This window comes from Amborella trichopoda, chromosome 9 (assembly GCF_054954075.1).
Source record: "Amborella trichopoda isolate Santa Cruz 75 chromosome 9, AtrichopodaSantaCruz75HAP2 v2.0, whole genome shotgun sequence".
NCBI classification, from domain to species: domain Eukaryota; kingdom Viridiplantae; phylum Streptophyta; class Magnoliopsida; order Amborellales; family Amborellaceae; genus Amborella; species Amborella trichopoda.
Window position 1 is genome coordinate 43,269,541 of NC_142344.1, and position 14,527 is coordinate 43,284,067.

Genomic DNA, 14,527 nt, shown 5'->3' on the forward strand with positions numbered 1-14,527 from the left:
GGGAGAGGGGGGATTTACATGGAAGGAGCGGCTTCCATGGTTAACGTCAAGTTTACATGCTTTATGGCGCCGCCTCTTCCATTTTGCAACTTCCATGCATAAGTTTAATTCAGTGGAACTTGAAAATTTCCACCAATCAAACACACCTTGTAGGAAAACTTTAAACAAGAGTTGTGAGACATAGCATGAGACAATGAAATGCAATAGGTACCCTTCATTTGATTAAGAGGAAGTTGGGCTTCCAAGTAGGGCTTCATGACGACCCCTAAAGTAGAAGACAAGTTCATCGCGCGACGGAAACATCTGCCCTGCTTCTATGCCTCTAAACCCTTGGATCCAAGAATGAAGGACCGGCATTTCCTCAGGATCATAATACTTTATTCCCCCAGCTTCCCCTAGTACTCCCATGCCCAACCTTATCGCATTAGCAACTATGCTCAGAAGCCCACATGTTTCTCCATTAAAAATGTTCCCGTTGAGCTTGAGCCCTCCTTCAATTGTGTTTTAGGCACTCATGAAGGGCCTTCTCTTGCTCCTCTCGTCGGGTACAAAAAGCTTTCCAACAAGCAAGTGAACACTACTTTTTAAATAAATAAAAACCCACAAATATGTGATCATCACAAATTGTAATGAGACTATTATGCTGGCCTAGAAATAAATCCTCTGGCCAAAAGGAAGGTTATGTGTTTGCATAGTGTTCAAGGGTAAATTGGTTATTTCTCACTTTTCATGGGCCACTGGCAAGTGTATTGTCATGTTACTTATTTCTTATTAAAATACGAGATCCAAGTTGGAAACTCTTTTTCGTTTTATATATGTTTTCTTTATATTATAAGGTTGGTGTTTGATAAATAACGCAATGAAACATGATAAAATATCATCATTTTGACATTTTGGGAGGAATTGTGCGACAAGAGACATATTTCAGGTGGAGAGCTTCATCTTTTTTCTTTCTCATTTTGAATTTCTTCTTTACTCCTAAGGCTTCTTTCCACGAGAATTTTTGGTTTCGATAAAAAATAGGGAGAATTGGATTGGAACAAGCCGGTTTGGATCAGGAACTAGTGGGGCCAGTCCGTTTCCAACAAAATATTGGGAACCAATCAATTCTGTCATAGAAGTGGTCTCACTTTTATTTTATTATATGTTTTATATTTATTATTTGCTCAAAATGTTTTATTGGCCGGTTCACTCAGCTGGATCGCTGATCCAAACCGATTTGCCAGATAGACAATCTGGGTCACCAATCCGTGTATTTGAACCTTGGTTTTAAGAATCGTCACTCTTGGTTATTTTGTCATATAACAGTAAAGCTTCTATGTAGCTGAGTTTTTGGTTTAAATGTTGTTTTCTTCTTCTTGTCATATAGATGGGTGGTTTGAGAAGCATAAGGCTCAAGACTTGGCTCATCCTGAGCCGATTAACAAAGTGAACTCGTGGAGTCCTCCATGAGCTCAAAAATTTGTCAATGTTTTTCAAAACAGACACAATTTTGTTAAAAATAATTAAATTTAAAAAAAGAAAAATGTTATAAACATCATTAAAATTTATAAAAGATGAAAAAGGTATATAGAAGATTGATTATTTTTAAAAAAAAAAATCTAAAAAAATACAAAATTAAGTAATCTAATAAACATTTATGAATCGTCCTAAAAACCATAAAAATTAGATAGAAACATATTTATACAACACTTATTACTGATTTGGTAACAAAATCTAATATTTTTCCAGTGATTTTAACAAACCCGAGGTTGTCTAAAAAAACTCATAACTCAGCAAGGTGCCTAGGCCGACTTACTATGCTGCCTACGAGTCAACTAGGCCGACTTTTGAATTTCTGGTTGGGAACCCTGAAGAGCAATTGCATTTGTTTGTAACTTCGCCAAAAAAAAAAAAACTCATCAAGTTTTTGCCAACTAATCGAAAAACTCGATGAGTTCACTCAGATTAGGCAGTACCGAGTCAACCGAGTTTTACAAGGTTTTTAACACAGGAAACAATGTCATCACATGGAATCGCCAAGGCAAGTTCAGAACCAGTGGAGTGCCAATCTGGATCTAAGGCCCCCAATTTTCACCAGTTTTTTATCTTTTCCTACTTCCATTTGAGAAAAACTTTTGAGAACCAGCGAGCCTGCTCCGGTGGTTCAGGCCCATGGGTTTCGACTCATTGTAATTTTCTTAGAAGTTGAAACTGAACCAAACAGGATTTCAATTTGAGAACTTCTATTAAATTGGACCAACCTATCAACGCCAATGTTTTGAGATTGACCTTTTCGTCAATGAACTTAGCCCAGAATCGGGCTTGGGCCTTCTCATATGGATCCTTTGGCAAGAGGGGATTTTCAGGCTATGTTTCCTCTAAATATTCCAATATCACCAATGATTCAGCCACTGAATTTTGGCCATGTATTAGCACAGGGACCTTCTTGTAACAGGGTTGGACTCTAAGAGGAGGCCACTTTTATTCTTCATATCCTCTTCAATATACTCATACTCAATAACCTTGTGCATTCTAAGAACATATGGGCTACCCCATGCTCCCAATACCATCACTCTTTGCGCCTGCTCCGTCGCAGCCATCCGACCCTTCGTTTCCTTCTACAATTCTTCTCTGTGATTTTTGTTCCAACCGTCTAACAGTAAAGCACTGGCGTTAACTCCATTTTGAGTATCAGGAAGCAGAGGCAAAGATAGAGTTCCTTCGCACTGGAATTACATCTCTCTCTTAAACTCCTGTTTTTTCTAATTATCTTTTCTCGTTCCGAAAAAGGTTTTGAAAGACATGCAGAGATGATGAAAGAATGAATTCAGAAGTAACTCTATTGCGCTGTTTTTTTCCCCTTCATCGCTCTCTTCTATCTTTTAAATAAGAAGGTTTTTAAAGATTCACAGAGATGAGCAACGAATGAGTCCATGGGGGAGAAAGAGAGGAGAGAGAGAATTATGAGATTTTATTTTATTTTTCCCTCGTTGCATTGGATGGTCCAAATTAAAATGGTAAACGTTAAAATGAGGCTAAGGCTATGTAGAAAAAAAAAAAAACAAAAAAAAAAGTAAAGCCTCACCTCAAAATTGAGTAAAAATTATAGTTTCGGGCCATCGAAAAAAACCTTCAAATCAATCGTCTTGACCTTCATTGTTATGGCTTGAAAAATTAGGATTTTATGTCCTAAAACTAGTATATTGTGTTACATTATTTGGACCACCCATTTTCAAGTATACCATTTTTTTAACTACAAATTTCATAACTAGTTATAGTTAACTAGGGGTAGAAAAAGATTTTAGATCCATCTTAGGGGCTTCCATGCCCAAAGTGTTTTTCTTTTATAAGATTTCAAGGTGAGGATTTACATTTTTTTAACAAGGCCGTTTTATGAAAACTCCATCCAATGAAAATAACCTTGGTGTATTTAAAATACACATGATCGTTTCTTCCTTAGGGGTTATAAGAGATGAGCATTCCCTAACCTTTTAATCAAATGAAGAGCTAGTATAATATGCTCCTTCGGGAGTATAATATCCATTGCTCCCTCCGGCAAAACACTTATTTGGGATTTTTTTTATATTTGAAATTTTGAGATCCATCTAATAGAAGTGGATGATTATTTTCTAAAAAACAAAATTGAATTTGAGTTCTCGAACATCTAGCTCATTCACTCTGGTTCTAATGCAATCACCCGTTTTTTTTTTAGTCACATAGAGAGTGAGAGGTTTAATATTTTTTATTTTTTTGAAAGTTGGTTGTTGGGTTGTAAAATCATTTCCCCAAAATTTGGGATTTGAGAGAGATTCCTAAATTAAGTTTTACCTGAAGGAGTAGATGAACAGTACACTACCGCTGGAGCAAGAAGTCATTTTAGCTAAAATGAAATAAATCTTGTCCTTTTAAAATATGTTGAACAAGAAATTCACAATTACAAAATAAATCTTGTCCTTTTAAAATATGTTGATTAGACTAGGGATGGTCCAGACCGAGAGCCACGCAATTCCAATCAACTGGTAGGACTTTTGGACATGGGTACCCCATGTTTTGACTATATATTATCAATAGAAGTTGGAAAATATACAAGCGACAGAATATTGTTGGACCCACCCTGAAACTTATAAGAAAATGAAACCACAAATTCGCCGATTGATTTTGGAATGGAAGGTTTGTCACGCCTCTCTCTATCTCTATTTTCAATTATTTTCATCTTCTATGCTTTGATTATGATTAATGTGACGATTTCTAGTTAATCGAGTTAATTCCAATCTGAATAAATCCAAAATATAATGGTAGGGAAAATTTAGTCGAATCCACGTAGACTCAGTCTGAGTTATTCAGCCTCAAAGGATCCGTATACGGATTTACCCTAAAAAAAATTCAGGCAAGTTCCAAGTCCCAAACACACTTTTAATAGAGAAAATAGGAGGCACCAACTCCGCTATTTCTCCTCTCTCTCCATCTAAAATATCTGGCCATAAATTTGCCCATGTTTCCATCACTCTCTTATACTCTTTTTAAAAGCGCGCCTTTTTTTACCATTCCTCTCTCTCTAAAAAGGGATGCAATATGATGACCCCTTTTCGTTTCTCTCTCTAGAAGGGGGCTGAAAGATGCCCCCTTCTCTCTCCCTCTCTTTCTTACACAATAGAATGGATGTCATCCAGTTCTAGAAGACCACATCCAACCTCAAGAAGTTGCACATCTCTCTCTCTCTAAGGGGGGGCGAGGGGGTTTGGAAATCCTCTCAGTTTCATTTTTCTCTCACACAAGACCCAATACTCACTCTCTCTCTCTTCCTAAACACTCCACCTCCCCTTTACCCAGAAAAAAAACAAGCTCTTTTTTTTCTTTTTTCTTTTTTTTTGGAAATTTTTATTTTATGTTTTGCATATTTTTAAGAAATTTCATGCTTGCATAGTACTTGTGCTTGTCCATGTGGACTCTCCTGAGTTACTTGCCTCTAACAAGGGCCAAGTCATGAGTCCTGAATATTTAAACCTTGACCATAACTGTTATAATATTTTTGATTAATTTGCATTTCTTTAAGTCGACATGCCGTGTTTGAGTTGAATGATCTCATGAAGTTATTTTCTCTATTGTTTGTTTAGTTATTTATTTATCATTCATTTTCTTATCGTCTTATCCAAAGACTTTGGTAATTTTTATGGATACATTGTTGTTATAATTAGTGTTTCAAATACTAGATCTCCCAGGCAAACCAGCATTCCCAAAATCTAGTTTGGATCAGCAGATCGAAGAACCAAACCAATTCTCCGGTGTTAAATAGGGCCCAATAAAAGATGAACAATAATTTGAATTTTGAAAATAATGAAATGAAAAATAATAAAAATATAAAATTGGTGATGACTGGGGGGATTAGAATTGTTGGGGCGAACCGGCCTTTTAAAAATCTAATCTAGATCAATGACTTGGTGATCTAGATGTGAGAATCTGTCTAATCCTCTATTGTAAGGATTAGTCCTCAAAAACACTAAATTAGAATTTTAATTTTGAAAATAAAAATATAAAAATAGGTGTAAACTAGTATCACTCAATCAATTTGGATCACCCGCTTCCCTAACAACGCACCGACTTCTCTAACGCAATTGGGTGTGAATCTGTCAAAATCCGTTCAATTCCTTATTTCAACTAGGCTAATAATTCCCAATTTGGATTAGTGAAATTTAAAATACTTGTTATAATCATAACCTCGAATTTGTATAAATAGAGGGAGGGAGAGGAACAACCATAATGTTTTGTGAAGAGAAGAAACTAGCAAATTTTTATTTTATTAACAATATAAATATATATATATATATATATATATATATATAATAGGACCCTCTCTCGTTCATGTGTGTAGGACCCCAAATGATCACCATTAAAATTGACATGGATCTCTAAAAAAGTTATTACATGGGTGTATGACTTGTCTTTTCTATAGATCCGTACCAAATTTAATAGTGATCCTTTGGAGTCCTACACGCATGAGTGGAGGAAGGTATTATAAGATCATTTCTATATATATATATATATATATATATATATATATAGAAAGAAAGAAAGAGAAAGAGAAAAAAAGAGAGGTACTTTCTTTGAGATAGAGAAAGTTAGATAAAGATCTAAAAATAAATTTGGAAGTCAAGCTCGTGTTTATTCTTTTGTGCTTCCTCAATAGTAAATGTGCATATGAAAGAAGCAACTCAAAAGTGCACCACAATTTAATATCATTAAAAAAAGCTCAAAGATAATGCGGCTAGGGGCCTACATTATTTAAACATAAGACAAGAAAGATTTTACCTTTTCTTGCTTTTATGAGAAAACCTCAAACCTTTATCGTACCTAATACATTTTAAAACTCCAAATAACACAATTAACTAAAACCATTTTCCTTTGATTAGGAGGAAGTTGGGGGAGCAAGTAAGGCCTCACGGCGAACTTTGAAGTTGGCAAGAAGCTTATCACGAGAGGGAAGGCTCTCCTTCACAACCTCATTGCTACTCATCTGTTGAATCCAAGAATGAATAAGTGGGGTCTTCTCAGCATCATAATGCTCTATATTTGCAGCTTCCCCTAGAACTCCCATCCACAAGCTTAGAAAATTTGCTACTATGTCTAAAAATCCAATATTTTCTCCACCGAAAAACTTCCCCTTGAGCCCTCTTTCTAGGGTTTTCAGGCTCTCTTGAAATTCCTCGAGTGCCTTTGCCTGTTGCACCCCTTGTGTGCTGTATGCAGTCCAGCAGGCAAGCAAAACCTGTTTGGACACAGTTTATCAAATGGATCCCCAAAGTCAATCAGATTAGCTTGGTGGTCAACAAGTGATGCTTTTTAAGATACTGTCAAATCTATATATCTACTCCAAATAAAGAAAAAGTGTAGATTACTACAACCTCATCTTTAAAAAATAAAAAAAAGTTGCACGTTTTTATATACTTTTTCCATTAATCAAAGAATTTGAGAATTTTATGGTCATTCAAATGGCCCAAAATGGTTGTTGGCCCTCCGAACAACTGTATATTTGAGGATATTTGGCCCTCCGAAAGGTTGCACCTTTTTATATATTTTTTTCTTTTTTTTTTTCTCATATCTATGCATCTTGATGTCGAGATGATTAATATGTGTATCATAAACCAAAAAGGGAATGGTTTCTATTCTTCCCCTACAACATAGACTATCTATGCCTCTCTTACCCTCCAGCCATCCAATTTTAATCAAGTGAGACCGTTTGATCCTACATCCAACACCTTAGAGCATTTCATTTTTAATTTTTTAATACAAATTGTATGAGTATGAAATTTGGTACGTGCCATCTTCTCAGGGGTATTTTTGTTGCTTTCTTTTATTAGAATAAAGCATATAAGTTTTATGCGGTAGGGGAGCATAGAAAGCTTGCCCAAAACAAAAACAGCCCTTCATAATACCTAGGATGCATCTTTGATAATTCTTTCTCTCACTTTTTCATTTTTATTGGCAATATGTAACAGCAACCTCATGGTTGAGACCTACTCATTAAGAGAAAATACTTGGTACTAATCTAATCCACAAATTCAATCTAGAAACTTGCATGTCAAGATTGAAGAGTCTTAAGACCTTCAATATATCGCATAAGAATGAATTACAAATATTACCTTCTCATCGATGAACTTGGCCCAGAATCGAGCTTGAGCCCTGTCATAGGGATCCTTGGGCAAAATAGGATTTTCCGGCCAGGTTTCCTCTATGTATTCTAATATCACCACCGATTCACAAACAGGTTTGTCACCATGAATGAGCACGGGGATCTTCTTGTGCACAGGGTTTGCCTTCAAGAGAAGAGGACTCTTATTTTTTAGATCTTCTTCTATGTATTCGTATTCAATTCCCTTCAGTTTGAGGGCGAGTTGTACCCTGTGAACAAATGGGCTACGAAAACTTCCCAACAACCTCACTCTTTGCTCTTTGGACGCCATGAGTTAGCAATACTACTTTGCCCCCCTTTTTATAGAAATTTTTAGGGCCTCGAAACTTCTGTGTGGATGTGCTCCCTCTCTTTTTTTTTAAAGAAAATGTTGATTAAAAATTTACAACTCCAGAACCTGTGCTTTTGCCGCCTCGGTTCTATGTTCTTTGAAGTCAATCCTTGACCTTTTAGCTTTCTTTTTCTATTTTGAGTGCACGTACTACGCTCCCTCAGGAGCATACTGTATGTGTACTATTTCTGCCAAGACACTTACTTGGCTGGTTTTTATGTGATCTGAAAAATTGGGATCCATCTAATTATACTAGATGATAAAATTGGACTTCGAATTCTTGATCATCTAGATAATTCCCTCCAAAATTTGGATGGCTTCAACATGAACTTGAGATGCCATTTTTTAGGCACATAGAGAGTGAGATTTTTTTATTTTTTATTTTATTTTAGTTTTTTCCTTTGAGCTGGTTGCTGGGTTCTAGAGATCACATCTCCAAAATTTGGGATCTAAATGATATTCATATATAAATTTTTCCCGAGGGAGTAATTGGATAGTATACTCTTGCAAGTGTAGGAGTTCTTTTGGGTTTTATTTTTACTTATAGTATTGCTGGTCCTAGGCACGATATGAGAGGAAGATTGTTAGTAATGTTTATTTTACCAATTCTTGTAGGAGTATACTATCTATATACTCCTTCAGGCAAAACTTACTCTAGGAAGATCATTTGGAACCCAAATTTTGGGGATGCGGTCTCTAGAACATAACAACTGACCGCAAAAAAAAGAACATAATTAAATCTCTCTATGTACGTAAAAAATAGTATCCCAGGATTGTACCATAACCATTTAATTTTTAGGGGAATGATCTAGATGTTCAAGAACTCCAAATTTATTTATTTATTATTAAATAATCATCTATTTATGATTACATTGAACCCAAAATTTCTAAGTACAAAAAAATCTAAAGTATATTGCTTGAGGGAGTAAATATATAATATGCTCGCATTGGAGCATAATATGTGCTCTTTTTATTTTATGGGGCCATGTTTTCGTAGCCTCACTACATTTATGCGTCCTCACCAACAACTCGAGAGTGAGTTTCCAAGGATTGAAAGATACTAAATAACCCCATGTAGAGATTAATTGCGTCCCAAGTTTTGTGATTGTGCGTATCGAGCACTTTTGGGAAATTCATTGTTTACGTTCAAGTTATTATTTCTTTTTAATTTTTCTAGAAGTTAGGGATTTCGTATTTTATCTTCCCTATTTTATATAACAAAGCAATCTCATTTTGTTTTGTATTCCACAAAATAGTTGGTAGAATACGAAGTTATCCGTGCATATCACCCTTACTCCCCCTCAACTTAAAGTTACCCCTACTTGAGAGAGATGAGATAAAAAGAGCTAATAATTGTTAAAGCAGTTAAATTATTTTGTTAAATCATTAAAAGGGCTCAATGATCTTATTTACCAATATAGAGTTTAAAAAAAAAAGTTTATATAATGTTACAACTTTATATTATAGATGTAAGGTGCATATCAAAAAATTCAGTAGGCAAAAATGTTCTGAAGTTGGCAAATATTTGAATTGATTATGACAACCTCAAGATGTATGGCGTAAATAAACAAATAATAATATTTTTTAAGTCCTACAATTTAGTTCATTATATAACAAATTATCTAGACTGTTTATTCTTAAGATTTTACGTATTTATGAATTGCTCGCTTTGTACCATTTTTAAAATTTTAAATTTCATGATTAAGAATCAATAAGATTTTCAAACTACCACAATTTTTGACACCGAAACTATATCTCCATAAAACTTTTAAACGTGCGCTTTACTTCCATAGTATAAAGAGGCACCGTATACAAACGTCACCCTTGATAAAATTACCTTCTCGAAAAATGGACAATTTTTTTAAAATTACCTATGTTTCAAGATTGGAAATTCTGAATATGGAGGGAATTTCGATAATTTGAGCCACTAGGCTCGAGTACGTTGCAAAAAAAATCCTAGTTTCTCTTTTTTTTATAAGAAAAAGATAAAAAAAAACCCAAATGATAGTGGTTTGGAAAATAAAATAACCAAATATCCAAAATACCCCGAGTTGCTAATATAAGTTTAAATTTATGCATTTCAATATCTATAACCATGTTAATTATTATGAATATAAGTTTTCATTTTAATATATTATATTCATTAATTCCTTATATTAATTGTAAGGCATATATTTTTAATATATATAATTCGTTTATTTCTAATAAACGACGCTAATACATTATTTATGTAAGTGTCATTATATTATTATAATTAATTATTATAATCAAATTAATATTATGCTAATCAATTAGTTAAAATATATAATTGTCATTATTGTATACAATACTATTAGTTACGAGAATAAACACAACAATTAGGAAATACTATTATCATTATTTAAATTATTCAACCACAATTACTCAAGTCAAATGATATTTTGTAGATCAATTAATTAAAATATATAATTGTCATAATCGTATACAATAATATAATTATGAAAATAAACATAAATTACCATTATTCAAATTACTCAACCACATTTAATCAAGACAAACGATATTCTTTTGTATTTCTGATCCACACAATAAATTAGATTTATAAATTTAATAAATAAAATATAGTTAGGTTAAATGGCAAACATCACAAATAAATATGATACTAAACTACAATAAATAAAAGAAACTCATTTCGTTACTTAACATTTTAAAAGGGTATTTTAAATTTGATAGCATCCAGAGACTATGATTAACTAATAAAAAACCACAACAATATAAAACCAAACCAATCATACAACAATTAGAAAAAATGATTATCATTAATCAAATTACTCAACCACGTGTTCTTCTTTATTTCTAATCCACACAATAAATTAAATTTATATATTTTTAAAAAATAATATAATGAGGTTAAATAGAAAATGACACAAATAAATATAGTACCAGACTATAATAAATTAAAGAAACTCATTTTGTTATCTAAAATTTTAAAAGGGTATTCAAAATTTGACAGCGTCCAGAGATCTATGATTAACTGGTATATTCTTTTTTATTTATTAATCACACAATAAATTAGTTATAAAAATTTATTAAATGGAATATAATTAAATTAATGAAAAACAACACAAATAAATATAGTACAAAAAATACAATAAATAAAACAAACTCATTTTGTTACCTAATATTTTAAAAGGATGTTTAAAATTTGACAGTGTCCAGATATCTGCGATTAGCTGGTATAAAACTACAACAATTAGAAATTATCATTATTCAAATTACTGAACCATAATTACTCAAGCCAAATGATATTCTTCTTTATTTCTATCCACACAATAAATTAAATGTACATATTTAATAAATAAAATATAATGATGTTATAAAGAAAACGACATAAATAAATATAGTACCAAACTACAATAAATAAAAGAAAATTATTTTGTTACCTAAAATTTTAAAAAGATGTTCAAAATTTGACAGCGTCTAGAGATCTATGATTAATTGGTATATTGGCCGTAAATCACAATCTAGCAAAAAAACATGTCAAAATTAGAATAAGAGAAAATATGATAGAGAAAATTAAATAAGATAGAAAATGGAGAAAAAGATTTTAGAAGTGAAAACGATAGATGTTGTAACAAAGATTTGAGAAAAAAAGAGAGAGAGGGTGCATGGAGAGAGACAAAGTGAAGGAAAAGAGTAGAAGGGGAGAGATTTATAGCGTGATAAAGAAAGAGATATTTAAGGATAGAGTTAGAGAGATTTAAGGAGTAGATGATTGAGGGGAGAAAGAAATGAGAGAAGAAAAATATTACACTTGATGTTAAATTTAAGGAGGTAGGAACCTTTGGCTTTGAAATTTTTGAAAAGAGAGACAATGCGTGCAACCGTTTCGGAGAGATATTGTCGGAGAGTTTTAAGGAGGTGAGAACTTTTGGTAACAATTGAACTCTTTTTTAAAGAGAAAAAATAGGGAAAGGGACACATATCATAAAAATAGTGCAGGTCTTCTCACTTAATATATATAGTAGATACAATGTCAGAATATTCACAATATACATTTAGACGACATATTACATGACTTGCACTTACAATTCTTCATTATATCAAAATTATATGATAAATCCATCTTCTTTCTTCATCCTCATCATATATCACAATGTCTCGTACACATTATACACTTGATTATAATAATCGAATACGATTTTAATTCACATAAACAATAAAATATATCATTAAAGCTTATACTACAAGATTAGAAGTACGATTCTATTTTTCACTTAACATACACAATCTCTTTAACCATGAATCATTGAATAATTGTAAATATAGTAAATAAACATGCATATAAATATGTAGAAAGCTATGATTCGAACCTCTTGTGCCTAGGCCACAAATTCAAGTTTTTAGGGACTTAGTTTTGTCCCAATGAATAGTTGTAAGAGTGGTTTATAATCTCAAGGGTGTCTAATCTAATTAGGAAGTTCTTATACTTTTAAAATAACTTTTTAGAATCCATAAAATTGATTTAAAAAGGTTTGCAAGAAGAATTGAGCAAATAAAATCAATATGGAGCAAGATAAAGCAAAACTACTTGTGGTGGTCCATCGGTCCACCACAACAATTTTTTATGCAAAAGTTCCCACTTTAAATGACCAAATACACTTCTAAGAGGCTCTAAATATCTCAGGAATTTGAATAACAAGACTTAGAAATGCTCAAGAGAATTCGTACAAGGTAGATCAAAGGAAACTATGTATAATCAAAGGTTTATCAATGCACAAAACACATAAGTAAGTAAGGGATCACATTTTGTAAGAATGACATGAAGATAATATCAAAATGGAGGTCTACGGAAGCTAAAACATGACTGTAAATTAAATTTCTAAGAACCTTTGATCAAGGATAAAATAATCTGTAATATAAAACAACTTAAAGAAATAATACCTTAATCATGGTATGAGATAAGTTTGATCTTATGGTCTGAATAACCACCATCAAGCTTCAAAGATCATCAATGGAGGATGGAAATTCCCAAAGGGAAATGGGTAGTATGTGGAGGTCTCAAGGTTTTCTCTCTTTACTCAACTCAAGCGAGATCCAAATTTCCAAGAAGGTAAGGTTTGAGACTTAAAGAAGTATATATATATATATATATATATATATATATATGGAAAAAGCTAGGGTAAGCCCACTAGTTCATATGAATATATGAGCTCAATGGCCCAGATTGAATCTGGGCCGATCTAATGATCATGAATGTCCAGTAGTGTTTGAATTTTTTATTCTTTTTACAAATCTAAATCACTTGATATTTTAGCCGTGTGTTCATAAAAAAAAGGTGAATCTTCGAAAAATATCAAAAAAATATTTTACATGAAATAAATTGATCAAAATACCCTTGAAACAACTCGGGGGGTATTTTGGTCAAATTATTTTTACAAATAATTTCTTTTATATTTTTATTAGGTGTGCCTTGATGAGAAGGACACACACCTAAAATTTCAAGTGGTTTGGATTTGTAAAAAATAAAATAAAATTCAAGCATTAGCAGACATCCGTGATTGTTAGATCGGCCCAGATTCAATCTAGGTCGTTGGGCTCATATGTTCAAAGAATGTAGCGAGCTAACCCCAGCTTTTTTCTATATATATATATATATATATATATATATATATATATATATATATATAAAACGGATGACTATGGGATTTTCTATAGGCATAGGCCTCTCAGGTGATCCACTCTTATGGTGCTTCATTATCCGCATATGGCCTGTTTTTCCTAGGTGCTCATTTTGTTTGGGCCTTCAGTTTAATGTTTCTATTCAGCAGCCACGGTTATTAGCAAGAACTTATTGAATCCATCGTTTGGGCTCATAACAAATTAAAAGTTGCTCCTGCTACTTAGCCTAGAGCCTTGAGCATTGTCTAAGGATGTGCTGTAGGACTAACCCATTACCTTCTGGGTGGAATTGTCACAAAATGGGCATTCTTCTTAGCAAGAATTATTGCAGTAGGATAATGGCTAGGAGGATTTGAAAGGCATTATGGCATTACGATTTCCAAGGTTTAGCCAAGGCTTAGCTTAGGACCCCCACTACTTGTCGTATTATGTTTCGTATTGCCACCGCACATGACTTCGAGAGTCATGATGATATCACTGAGGAAGGCCTTTATCAGAATATTTTTGCTTCTCAGTTCGGGTAGTTAGCAATAATCTTTCTGTGGACTTCCGAGAATCTGTTTCATGTGGCTTGGCAAGGAAATATTGAGTCATGGGTACAGGACCCTTTACATGTAAGACCTATTGCTCATGCAATTTGGGATCCACATTTTGGTCAACCAGTTGTAGAAGCCTTTACTTGAGGGGGTGCTCTCGGTCCGGTGAATATCGCTTATTCCGGTCTCTATCGGTAGTGGTATACAATCGGCTTGCGCACCAATGAAGATCTTTATACTGGAGCTCTTTTTCTATTATTTCTTTGTGCGATATCTTTAATAGCGGGTTGGTTACATCTACGACCCAAATGGAAGCCAAGCATTTTGTGG

General features: G+C 33.2%; 1 protein-coding gene across 1 annotated transcript; it reads right to left on the reverse strand.

The window, feature by feature from the left end:
• Positions 1-6,198: 6,198 nt before the first annotated feature.
• Positions 6,199-7,943, reverse strand: LOC18438985 (putative glutathione S-transferase). The gene is made up of 2 exons (XM_006849159.4): positions 7,620-7,943; positions 6,199-6,745 (listed from the first exon to the last, which is right to left on the reverse strand). The coding sequence occupies exons 1-2, from the start codon at positions 7,938-7,940 to the stop codon at positions 6,386-6,388; spliced, it is 681 nt and encodes a 226-aa protein (XP_006849222.1). The 5' UTR covers positions 7,941-7,943; the 3' UTR covers positions 6,199-6,385.
• Between the last annotated feature and the right edge of the window lie 6,584 nt (positions 7,944-14,527).

What these genes read in the sequence shown, in the direction of transcription:
- LOC18438985 (XM_006849159.4), bottom strand. Translation starts at nt 7,940, where the DNA reads ATGGCGTCCAAAGAGCAAAGAGTGAGGTTGTTGGGAAGTTTTCGTAGC. An exon ending in CCAAGTTCATCGATGAGAAG is followed by an intron (nt 6,746 to 7,619) that starts GTAATATTTGTA and finishes GTGTCCAAACAG; the next exon opens with GTTTTGCTTGCCTGCTGGAC.